Source organism: Malus domestica, chromosome 05 (assembly GCF_042453785.1).
Source record: "Malus domestica chromosome 05, GDT2T_hap1".
NCBI lineage: Eukaryota > Viridiplantae > Streptophyta > Magnoliopsida > Rosales > Rosaceae > Malus > Malus domestica.
The window spans coordinates 37,341,697-37,354,205 of NC_091665.1; the positions used below are offsets into that span (position 1 = coordinate 37,341,697).

Here is a 12,509-nt window from a genome sequence, read left to right on the forward strand (position 1 = left end):
CGAAGCATTATAGCTTCATTTTCAATACAAGCAAAAATATCTCTCTCAATATAAACAAGCCAGCTATCACTCAACCATTGATCTCCCATTTTGTTCCTAAGTGGACCCTTAACAATATTCATGACAGAAAATGCTCTCTCCACTGAAGCAGTTGCAACTGGTAAAACTAAAGACAATGTAATGAGAAAATATACATAATTGAATACTTGATGCATCCTTGTCTCCACCATTTTTTTTGCAAGATCACCAATCCCTTCCAATTGAGAGAAATCACTACTGGAACACACATAATGAATATAAATCTCAAGTTGATCTTCAAGTGCCAAACGATCTTCATCCGAAAAGTCTTGAGGATAAAATTGAGCAAGACGAAGTAACTTTGATTTATCAAAAGCTACAAATGAATCCTTCGGACTCAAACATGCCACACAGATAAGCAACTCGGTATTTACCTCATTAAAGCGATCCTCTAACTCCGTAATTTGCTCATCAATGACATAAATAAAGAGCTCCACACGATAATGATGACGATTTGTCTTTATTGGAGCATAACGCCTTGACCTCCTTGGAAGTATAAATGCCTCTTCCATGTTAGGAACATCAATATGATGTTTTTCACAAAAAGAAGATACTTCATCAACCAATGCATCGAACCCATTATTCCTCATCCAATATAGCTTTTCCTTGCATGATTTCACTAAAACCATTGCATTCACAATTTCTTGATCTTTCCTTTGCAATGCTTGTGACAAATCATTTGTGAGTCCCAATATGACTTTCATCAAGAAAAGGTGAAACACAAACTTAAAAGTAAGTATCACTCTCATTAACTTATTTGCTTCAGCCGCACTGTCATTGGGATTATCATCAATAACCATTTGAAGCACATGAACCACGGATGAAAACATAGAAATGATGCTAATCAAGGTACCATAGTGTGAGGTTCCATCGTGTGTCACCGGCACGTTTGAGACTTGTTTCTTGATTTAAGCATCGCCCCGTTATAAGACAATCATTTTCAAAAGCTATCACAAGCTCTTCTTGAAGTTGCCCTCTAAGTGAATCACGCCGCTTACAAGATGCTCCAACATGATTAACCACACTATTAGCCGTTGCAAAAAAAGAGGCAATGTCTATATTCTTCTTTGCTACGACAACAAGAGCTAGTTGAAGTTGATGAGCAAAGCAATGAACATAATATGCACAAGGTTGTTCTCTCAATATCTTTGTTTTAAGGCCATTCAACTCACCTCTCATATTGCTAGCACCATCATAACCTTGTCCTCGTAGCTTGGAAATGCTCAAACCGTTGCGAGAAAACAATGTGTCAATAGCATCCTTTAGTGAACTTGAAGTAGTGTCGGTAACATGTTGGATACCCACAAATCTTTCAATTACATGCCCGTTGTCATCCACATAACGCAACACCATAGCCATTTGCTCTTTCACAGACACATCACGTGCTTCATCCACCAATATTGAAAAGAATCTATCTTTTAGACCATCCATGATAGCATCAAGTGTTTCAAGGGCACATGAATTCACAATTTCTTTTTGAATGGAAGGAGCTAGTAATTTGAGATTCCCCGGAGCATTTTCCATCACAACTTCTCTAACTTTATCATTATTATCTGCAAGGAATTGCAATAACTCCAAGTAATTTTCCCTATTGCTTGAAGTGGCACTTTCATCATGGCCACGAAAAGGAAGACCTTGTCGCAATAAAAACTTAGTGCACTTGATTGAAGCAATCAAGCATGTGCGATAAGCCTTACGAGCTTGGTCAGAGTGTTTGCTCACTGCCGTTTCAATATGTGTAGCTTGATTCATCAAATTTGTAGCAGCTTCTCTAGCCTTATTATGAACACTCCCAATCGGTCCAACATGCATCTTAAATCTTTCTCTCCCTTTCTTCCAATTCTTAAATCCATCTCCAGTGAAAGCTTCACTACCCACTTGTTCAAAATTGGTTTTAAAGAGATAGCAATAGAGACAAAATGCCGCATCTTTAGATACACTATACTCCAACCAATCAAACTCATCAAACCATTGGGGAATGAAGCGTCGATTAATTCCCGACATATTAGTTATTGGGAAATTATGACCTCTAGGTTGACAAGGTCCTTTTTGTAGATATAATCTTCGGACCTCATCTCTCATATTAGCGTCATAACTATTATTCGAGTTCTTAATCCAGGATCCGCTTGAAGATTACCTAAAACATCATCTAACTGACTTTGTCTTGAACTTGGAGTTCTTGAACTACCAACAGTATTTGAACTATCAACATTATTCGAACTACCCGAACCCGATGATGACTTTCTCTTAAAAAACCGTTCCATAATAATGCTTGCTACATATACAAAATATTCAAAATAAATACTCACAATATAAACAAACCATAAACATAATCAAAATAAATATGAATTGGATTTCAATTAAATTAAATATCTCATCTTGCATTCTACATATACAAAATAATGAAAATAAAAACTCACAATATAAACAAACCATCAATATAATCAAAATAAATATGAATTGAATTTCAATTAAATTAAATGTATTCTACATATACAAAATATTCAAAATAAATACTCACAATATAAACAAACCATAAACATAATCAAAATAAATATGAATTGGATTTCAATTAAATTAAATATCTCATCTTGCATTCTACATATACAAAATAATGAAAATAAAAAATCACAATATAAACAAACCATCAATATAAACAAACCATCAATAAAAACAAACCAATAAAAACTCACAATATAAACAAATCATCAATATAAACAAACCATCAATAAAAACTCACAAAATAAATATGAATTGAATTTCAATTAATTAAATATATTCTACATATGCAAAATATTCAAAATAAATACTCACATCACAATATAAACAAAGGGAGGAGATGGAGTTGGAGCCGCCAGCAGAGGAGCAGCAAGGGAGGAGATGGAGTTGACGTTGAGGGTTTGGGGGCAGCAGCAGCAAGGGATGAGAGGAGTTGAGGGTTTGGGGGGATTGAGTTAGGGTTGGAGGATGAAAAATTGGGGCTTTTGATTGTATAGGAGTCGGGTAGGAAGGCTGGGACTGGGGGGGGACACGGTGGGAATTTTTTTTTTTTTTTTTTTGTTCGGCCTGGCCCAAAACGACGCCATTTTGCCCGTCTGTTTTGAAAAAAAAGAAGCGCGCGCGAGCGCTGCTTCTTCTTCCTCTTCCTGTCGAGCTTCGTTCAGGATTTTTGTCGAACACTTGGCGTGCGAGTCCGACCCCGACGACCCCAGCTCCAAGAGGTCGCATATGGGAGCTTCAAGGTTGTTTCCATAGTTTCCAAGGGGTCGTGCGACCCCGACGACCCCACTGTGGATCCGCCCCTGATGACATGGTCTTTGTGGGCTCCACATTTTTGTTGATGTGGATGCTATGTGGGCTAACAAATTTATAAAAACAAAAGGGTAAAAGACTGTTTATTACCCTCATGTTTCATGGTTTTCAACATTTAGTACATCAAGTTTTTTTCGTCTCAGAGTCATACCTAAAATGTAAATTTTGGGACAGTCTCATACATCCGTTAGTCAAACTGTTAGTTCTCCCGTTAAGTGATGACGTGGCGCCCATGTGGACAATAACGTGGCGCCACGTGTCAGCCACGTTTTTTTTTGTGACAGGGTTTTTTTTTTCTCTTTTTTCTTTCTTCTTCTTCTTTCTTCTTTCTTCTTCTTCTTCTTCTTCCACCCGACTGCAAACTTTTTTTTTTCTCTTTCTTCTTCTTCTTTCTTCTTTCTTTCTTCTTCTTCTTCTTCTTCTTCCCCTTCTTCTCATTCTCCTTCTTTTTCTTCTTCTTCTTCTTCTTCCTCCTCCGAATCTGGGGAAGTTTTTTTTTTTCTTCTTCTTCTGCCTCCTTCTTCCTTCTCCTTCCTCCTTCCTCCTTCTTCCTTCTTCTTCTTCTTCTTCTTCTTCTTCTTCGTCCGAATCTGCCCAGATTCGGCTTTTTTTTTTTTCTTCTTTCTTCTTCTTCTTCCTCCGACTGCAACTTTTTTTCTTTTCTTTTTTTCCTTCCTTCTTCTTCTTCCTCCTTCTTCTTCCTTCTTCTTCTTCTTCCTTCTTCCTTCCTCCTTCCTCCTTCCACCTTCTTCTTCATCTTCCTCAAAAAAAAAAAAAAAAAAAAAAACCGAATCTGGGCAGATTCGGAGGAAGAAGAAGAAGAAGAAGAAGAAGAGGAAGGAAGAAGGGGGAAGAAGGACGAAGAAAAAAAAAACTTCCCCAGATTCGGAGGAAGAAAAGGAAGAAGGGGAAGGAAGGAGAAGGAGGAAGGAAAAAAAAATGTTGCAATCGGGTGGAAGAAGAAGAAGAAGAAGAAGAAGAAGAAAAGAAGAAAGAAAAAAAAAACGTGGCTGACACGTGGCGCCCAGTCATTGTCCACATGGGTGCCACGTCATCACTTAACGGGAGAACTAACAGTTTGACTAACGGATGTATGAGACTGTCCCAAAATTTACACTTTAGGTATGACTCTGAGATGAAAAAAACTTGATGTACTAAATGTTGAAAACCATGAAACATGAGGGTAGTAAACAGTCTTTTACCCAAAACAAAAATACAAACACAAAGAAAGGAAAAAGAAAATACATAAAATAAAAATGGTTTAATTTTCTCCCTTTCATCTTCCTTCCGCCCACCTCCTTCTCCAAACCCAGCCACCATTGTTGCACTCTCCCAGCAACCAAACCATAAAAAAGTTAAAATCTAAATTTGGAACACAATCTTCCTTTCCAAATGACTTCACACAGTGATCTCCATACTTGTAGCCTTATTCCACGCTGCCTTGACAACCTACAATCGAAACCCTCACCGCACAGAGGTTGGAACTTTGTGGGCTACGAGTTGGGGATCGGATGGGTTGTGGGGATTGAGAGATGGAGATGGGAGGTAGGCTAGGGAGTTGGTCAAAGACTCAAAGGTGAATGTGTGGACTGCAAGAGTTGGTGAAGTGGTGAGGGTGGGTTTATAGAATTTTTTTTATTTTTAATTTTATCTTTCCTAATTATTATTTTTAAATATTTCTAAGCCATGTAGTACATAATTATTTAAGTGTGGGGCCCATAAACCTTCCACTCAGACACTCTAATAGAAAATTTAACAAAATTGACATCAGATGACCAATGCTCCACATTTTATCAAGTTTAGGGACCAAATTTAATGGATTTTTTGTTCAGGGACTAAAACTACAATTCAATCATAGTTTAGGGACCATTCTTCTAATTTACTCTTTTCTCTTATGCTAAGTCATAATTTTATTCGGCATTTAGTTTTACAGTTTAGCCCTTTTCTTTCTCCAAGTAAAGTTTCTCGCTTGTTAGTCTTGCCCCTACCTTTATTTATGGGATATTTGAAGAAGCGCAGGTTTGGAACCCTATACAAGGGCTTTTCTCCAACCTATACAAGTGCTGGTCTCGATCTCACTTGGTGGTGCCCCTCTCAATGATTGTTGATTCAACATTGATTTTGTGCTTGAGTTGGAGGGCCCCCCCTCCATTCATCGAATCAAGTAATTTGCTATCAGAATTTATTCCGCCACGAATCTCATGCAATGCTTCTTGTTTCTCCGAATCGGCTCGTAGTGTCAGTCAATCAAGATTCGCAGTATTATTCTTTATTTAATTAGGAGGTTTTCGATTCTCGAGAAAAATGAATTTAAATCACATTATTGCAAGTTCATTAGGAGGCTTAGCCCACTCTCACCGTAAGTAATATCGTTTGTTAAAACAAAATAAAAAGTCATAATTTTGGTCTTTTTATGTTTTAAACATTGCATTCTTCATCTATTAAATCACTCATCAATGTGGTCTTCAATTTCATTAGACAACTTAATTAGTGTACTAACGTAAGAGCAATTTTTCTGTAGGTTCGAAACATTAATACACCAGATATCTTTAAATAAATGAAGGGACACTTGATAAATAAAATTTTCCTTCACTCATATATAATGACATATGGTATACACCACGTATTCCGGCACACCAAAAATTTTATGAAGCCACAAAACCAATCACAAAAGGAGAATGCTAGGAAGTGAAGATTGGATTATTACTTTAAGGATTGATTAACATGCTTAATTCTTATTGGTGATACAAATTTAATCTATCGAGCATTACTACTATGTCGAAAAAAAATTAACATGGCTAATTGTACAGATTTTATTGCTCTTTGCCTAAATAACCTTTATATTAAATGCTTTGTGTATATTTGATTATATATATATATATAATTGTGAAAATTCCTTAAATCGTTTACTATGTTCTTGTATCTGCATTGAACTTTATATTGGGAGGATACTAAAGCACTATCCTTATTGGGACTCTCTCTCTCTCTCTCTCTCTCTCTCTCTCTCTCTTCCGCGCGTCCCTTCCTCTCCTTTTACTAGGGATACAAAAAGGTTTACCTACAAGTAATTCACAACTACATCTTTTTTCAAGCACAAGACCAAACCTTTTCCCCTATGAAAAATGCTTGAACTGTTACCATTTTTGGTACGTTTCAGGCTGCTACTCACTCAGACTTCTCTTTCTCTTTCTCTTTCTACATCGATTTGATATTCTATCGTGTTCATACCTCTCATTTCCTTAAACTCGTGACTATAATTCTTTCTTGTGCAGGAAGGAAGCTAAATGCGAGATTTTTTTTTTGGGGGGGGGGGGGGGGGGGCTGCGACCTTGTGTATGTATATAGCTAGGTACCGATGTCTTCTTTTCAAGGTGGAAATCGTTCAACAATGACAAGCGACCGACTTTATACCAAGAAATAGTTACATATTTTCTGAACAAAAAAAATCTCTGGCCATCCTCTGCCGGTGAATGGGATCATTGAAGAATTGAAGTTTTATGACTACAGCCCTATGCAACTCTCCGGTGAATTATCTTGTTTTGGTTTCTTTTTTCAATTTATGTGGTATCTTTGATCTTTCTTTTGCAGTTTCGATTCGCATTTAAAGTTTGTCATAGGAGTGTAGGAAGTAGGATGACATCAAGGCCTTGAATATGATTTTTTTCTTTCTCGAACCCTAGGGATGTATGGGTTAGCAGACCAATAAGATTTGTATTTCTTCACCCATCGAAACTGTGTCCCAAAGCGTAAAGCTGGCAATGGGTATTGGAAATGAATTACATCATATGAAGGGATCAAACAAGGGAATGAGATAATTGGATACAAAAAACTGTTACGATTTTGACGAAGGAGCGGTCGAAAAAGTTCAACAACTACTGACTGGTATATGATCGAGTACAAGAGTGGTGTAATGGCACCAAAAGCAACTGGGGCTGTAAGTAACTCTTTTCTTCATTCCTTACTCATGTAGTACTTTAATATGGATTCGAATTTATGATTATGCGGTTTAAATTCTTCTGTGTAGTTGTATGGCTGGGTTTTGTGTAAGTTCTACGAAAAAAATGACGAATGTTAAGAACGTATTATTCTCCCCCAATCAAGGCAACGGTGCTCTACATGTTACAGGAGACCTTCACCTATATGTAAGTTTCTCTAACAAGTACTTCGCACAATATTTGCTTTAACGCTAATGCAAAATTATTTGTTGTAATTAGTGTGAGTATTGATTACCTGTAGTATCTACCCTCGTCTTCCCTTCATCTCTCGGTCCATTCATTGCTCTCTACATGATTCAGAAAATAGAACAGGTACATTTATAATTCTGTAGACCGGAAATGGTCAAAGCTTTTCGAGTATTTCTGCCTGTGATGAGCCTGGGTGTTACTGTTTTTGTATGGGTTTAGGGTATAGGTTGATTTTCTGTAAAAAAAAAAGGTCGTACCCAGTGCACAAGGCTCCCGCTTTACGCAAGGTCTGGGAGAGGTGAATGTCGGCTAGCCTTACCCCCATTTATGGAGAGGCTGCTCCCGATTTTCTGTAAATATGTATAAATAAATCTCTATTTGTGTGTGTACTATTTGCAAAATATAATCTAAAAAACTGATAATTTCTTTACCAAGATTGCTATTACGATGAAATACAGAGTTCGGGTAGATAATATACTTAATGAGCATTTTTAAGATTGAAAAGAATTTTGGATCAGAAGAACAAACTAGTCATATATTCAGTTTTTTGGGGATACAGCTAGTCATATTCATTGGTTTTAATTCTATATTGCAAAATAAGCCAGCATTTTTCCAATATATTACAAAACTTAATGGTTATAACTACATTCTGCAGAAATCTGTAAAAATGCCATCAGAACTGTTGGAAGCTAAACGGCTTCTGAAGTCCAAGGATCAAAGGCAGCAAGGAGCTCCCGAGCATGGCTTCTATCCGCATCGAAGAAGAAAGAAGAAGAAAGTGTTTTAGCCTCCAATTGCTAGTTTTTCAGTTTAAATGTATGTGTAAGTGTGTGAGTGACAAATGTACATTCCAAATTAAATCACTTAAAACCTAAATGAAGGGCTATGATTTAATCTGGAGTAAGGATAAAAGAGTTGTTTAAGTCTCTTGTCAATCACTCCTTTAAGTAAGCATGGGTCATGGCAATGCACCATACCCTACAAGATTTCCTCTACTTAATGAAGTTATGGCTGTTGCATTTCTTACATAGCCTTTGAAGTCGTCAATCACATCTCCTGCTATTCTAACCCTAAGAAACCGATCCAAACTATCAACCAAAACATCTAAACAAACAAACTTTATCATGGCCTCAAAGTTTAGTTTTTGATCTTACAACTTTCTGGCCGTAATCTATGCAAGTTGAGGTCTTTGGGAGCACATACGTAGTGTCCTCAACAACAACAATCAACAAACAACCCTGCAAATGAAGGGATTAAGCAGTCGCAATGAACTAAAAGCTCTAGCCTTTGATGGGGAAAACTATGATTTTTGGAGAATAAGAATGACAATCATTTTCAAGTCCTATGATATATGGGATATGGTTCAACACGGGTATGAACTACCTGAGAGGAAGGTCGATGCTCTAGAGGAGGACCTCACAGAAACATAACTCAAAACACTGAAGCAGAACCAGATGGAGGATGCTATAGCACTTGGAATCATCCAAGGTGCTGTCTCAGACACCATTTTCCCGAGGATAGCAAATGAAGAGATTGCAAATGGAGCTTGGGAAGTTTTACAGCAAGAGCACATAGGAGACACCAAAGTTAGAAAGGTAAAACTTCAATCCCTTAGAAGAGATTTCGAGTATATAAGAATGAGGGAAAATGAGCTGTTGAAAGATTACTTTACTAGGCTATTTGATGTTGTAAATAAGATGAAAACACATGGTGAGGAATTGCCTAATGAGAAAGTTGTCCAGAAACTATTGATCAGTTTGACTAAGCCATATGATTCAATAGCGAGTGTCATTAAAGAAACCAAAGACATTGAAACTCTTAGTGTGCAAGATGTAATGGCATTCTTAAGAGCTTTTGACCAAAGGCTTGAGAGGCATGAAAGCAATTCAATCACTCTCTATTGGATCTAGTAGTCAAGCTAATGCACGCAAACAAAAACCACAGTGGAAGGGCAAGAACAAGAAATGGGAAGGAAGGGGGTATCAAAACCCTAGACTTAACCTAGGCAGCAACTCAAATAAAGGTCCAAGAACCAAGTAGCAATGCAAGCACTGTGACAAATTCCATTTTGGGAAGTGTTAGTTCAATGACAAGCCTAGATGTCATAAATGTAACAAGTTCGGGCACATCATAAGGGATTGCAGATCAAAGAATGTGCAGCAAGTGAACTACGCTAACCAAGTGGAAGAAGAAGCAAATATGTTCTGTGCTTTTAATGCAAAAGTGGAGAAAAACACTGAAGTGTGGTACATTGACAATGGCTACAGCAATCACATAACTGCACATAAGTCATTACTCATTGACATTGACACAAACTTCACTGGAAAAGTAAAAATGGAAGATGGAAACATTGTCATAGCCACTAGAAGAGGAAGTCTGGTCATTAACACCAAGAAAGGAAAAAGATGCATAAGAGAGGTGATGCTAGTGCCTGGATTGGATGAGAATCTACTTAGTATGGGTCAAATGATGGAGCATGGCTATTTCCTACTCTTTGGGGGAACTGTGGTCGAGATCTATGATGACATGTCCCTATCAAACCTGGTGACTAGAGTAGAAGTGAAAAACATAAGCTTTCCACTTATGTTGAAGTACCTAGAAGAGGTGGCAAGGAAAGCAAGTGTGACAAGTTCTATGAAGTTATGGCACAAGAGGCTTGGTCACTTAAACATGATAAGTTTAGAAAATCTGCAAAAGCATGAAATGGTACAAGGTGTACCAAAGTTGGATCAATGCAATGAAACCTGTGAAGGATATGTGTTTGGAAAGCATCACAGAGATCCATTTGAAGCTGGAAAAGCTTGGAGGGCAACAAAGCCACTTGAATTGATTCACACAGACGTGTGTGGACCAATGCAAACAACAAAAATAAGTGGAAACAGGTATTTCCTAACCTTCATTAATGACTACTCACAGATGTGTTGGGTGTACGTGATGAGGTTCAAGTATGAGGTATTCACAATATTCAAGAAGTTCAAGGCAATTGTGGAATTGCAAAGTGGATACCAAATCAAAAGACTAAGAAGTGATAGGGGAGGAGAGTACACCTTTCTTGAGTTCAATGCATTCTGTGAAGATGTGGGATTGGAAAAGCAACTCACAGTGGCATATTCACCACAACAGAATGGCATTGTAGAAATGAAGAATATGACTATAGCCAAAATGGCTAAGTCTATGATACATGAGAAGAACATGCCCTATACATTTTGGGGTGAAGTTGTGAACACCTTAGTGTACCTATTGAATAGGTGCCTTACTAAAGCATTGGACAAGAATACTCCATTTGAAGTGTTCAGTGGAAGGAAGCCTTCTGTGAAGCATCTGAAAGTGTTTGGCTTAATGTGCTACACTCACATTCCTCAACAACTAAGACACAAGTTGGAGAAATCAAGCAACAAAGGGTGTTTTTGTGGGTTATGGTACCAATGAGAAAGGGTACAAAGTTTACAATATGTCAACTCAGAAGATAATCTTGTCAATGGATGTTATCTTTGATGAATATTCAACATGGAATTGGGAAACAAGTGTAGAAGAGAAAGATAGTGTCTCTTTACAACTTGACCTCAACAATGGGCAAACAAGGGAGCTTATGGAAACCTTAATTCAAGAAGTAACCACAAAGAATGGTGACACACAAGGGACTCCACAACAATCAAACATAAGTCCACGATCGAGTCAATCACAAATAACAACTCCAAGTTCAACTCCAGTGAGGTTGAGAAGCTTGGATGAGATATATGCTACATGTAATTACTGTGTAGTGGAACCAGAAACATATGAAGAAGTTGAGAAAGACAAAGCTTGGAAGAAAACAATGAAGGAAGAGCTTGAAATGATAGAGAATAAGGCAAGATTAGTAGTTAAAGGTTTCTCACATGAAACATGTAATTACTGTGTAGATGGTTCTGTGCAGAAGAACAAGGCAGGATTGGTAGCTAAAGGCTACTCACAGAAGCCTGGTGTAGATTTCAATGAAACCTTTGCACCAGTAGCAAGGTTAGACATCATAAGGACCTTGATAGCCCTAGTAGCCAAGAAGGGTTGGAAGCTGCATTAATTGGATGTTAAATCTGCATTTCTAAATGAAGTGTTAGGGGATGAGGTGTTAGTGGAACAATCTCAAGGGTTCACAAGTGAAGCATTTCCAGATAAGGTGTACAAGCTAAGAAAGGCACTATATGGCCTAAAACAAGATAAGGTGTACAAGATAAGGTGTACAGTGAGATTGATTCTTATTTCCCTGAGAAATGATTTCAGAAAAGTCCTAGTGAAGCTACATTCTACACCAAGATAAAAGGCAACAACAAGACACTCATTGTCTCAATCTATGTGGATGATGTTGTCTACACTAGAAATGATGCTTTAATGATTGAAGAGTTCAAAGAAGAAATGATGAAGAGGTATAAAATGACTGACCTAGGCCTCTTGCATCATTTTCTTGGCATTGGGGTAATTCAAAAGGCAAACAACATCTTCATTCATCAAAGGAAGTATGCTGAAACCTTGCTTGAAAGGTTTGGTTTGAAGGGTTGCAAATCGGTCTCTACACCTCTAATTGAAAATGAGAAGCTTAAGAAGGATGATGGAAGTGAACATGCGAATGCTAGTCTCTACAAAAGCATTGTTAGCAGTCTATTATACTTGACTGCAACAAAGCCAAATCTAATGTTCTCAGCAAGCCTACTCTCTAGATTTATGCAGAATCCTAGCAAGATACACACGGGGACAACAAAGAAAGTTCTAAGATATGTGCAAGGAACACTTGATTATGGCATTATGGCATCAAGTATGAAATGGGGAAGTCAACTATCCTAATTGGATTTTGTGATAGTGACTGGGGTGGCAGTGAAGATGATAGCAAAAGCACATCGGGCTATGCTTTTACCTTTGGTTCAAGGGTTTTTTCATGGGCCTCTGTGAAGCAACAAAGTGTTG

General features: G+C 37.7%; 2 protein-coding genes across 2 annotated transcripts; one reads left to right on the forward strand and one right to left on the reverse strand.

Annotated features, from left to right (window-relative positions):
- Positions 1-918: 918 nt before the first annotated feature.
- LOC139196248 (uncharacterized) lies at positions 919-2,082 on the reverse strand. The gene has a single exon (XM_070821925.1). The coding sequence runs from the start codon at positions 2,080-2,082 to the stop codon at positions 919-921; it is 1,164 nt and encodes a 387-aa protein (XP_070678026.1).
- Positions 2,083-9,028: 6,946 nt separating this feature from the next.
- On the forward strand, positions 9,029-9,484 carry LOC108173343 (uncharacterized). Its single transcript, XM_017332220.1, has one exon. The coding sequence runs from the start codon at positions 9,029-9,031 to the stop codon at positions 9,482-9,484; it is 456 nt and encodes a 151-aa protein (XP_017187709.1).
- Positions 9,485-12,509: the final 3,025 nt, after the last annotated feature.

What these genes read in the sequence shown, in the direction of transcription:
- LOC139196248 (XM_070821925.1), bottom strand. Translation starts at nt 2,082, where the DNA reads ATGTCGGGAATTAATCGACGCTTCATTCCCCAATGGTTTGATGAGTTT.
- LOC108173343 (XM_017332220.1), top strand. Translation starts at nt 9,029, where the DNA reads ATGGAGGATGCTATAGCACTTGGAATCATCCAAGGTGCTGTCTCAGAC.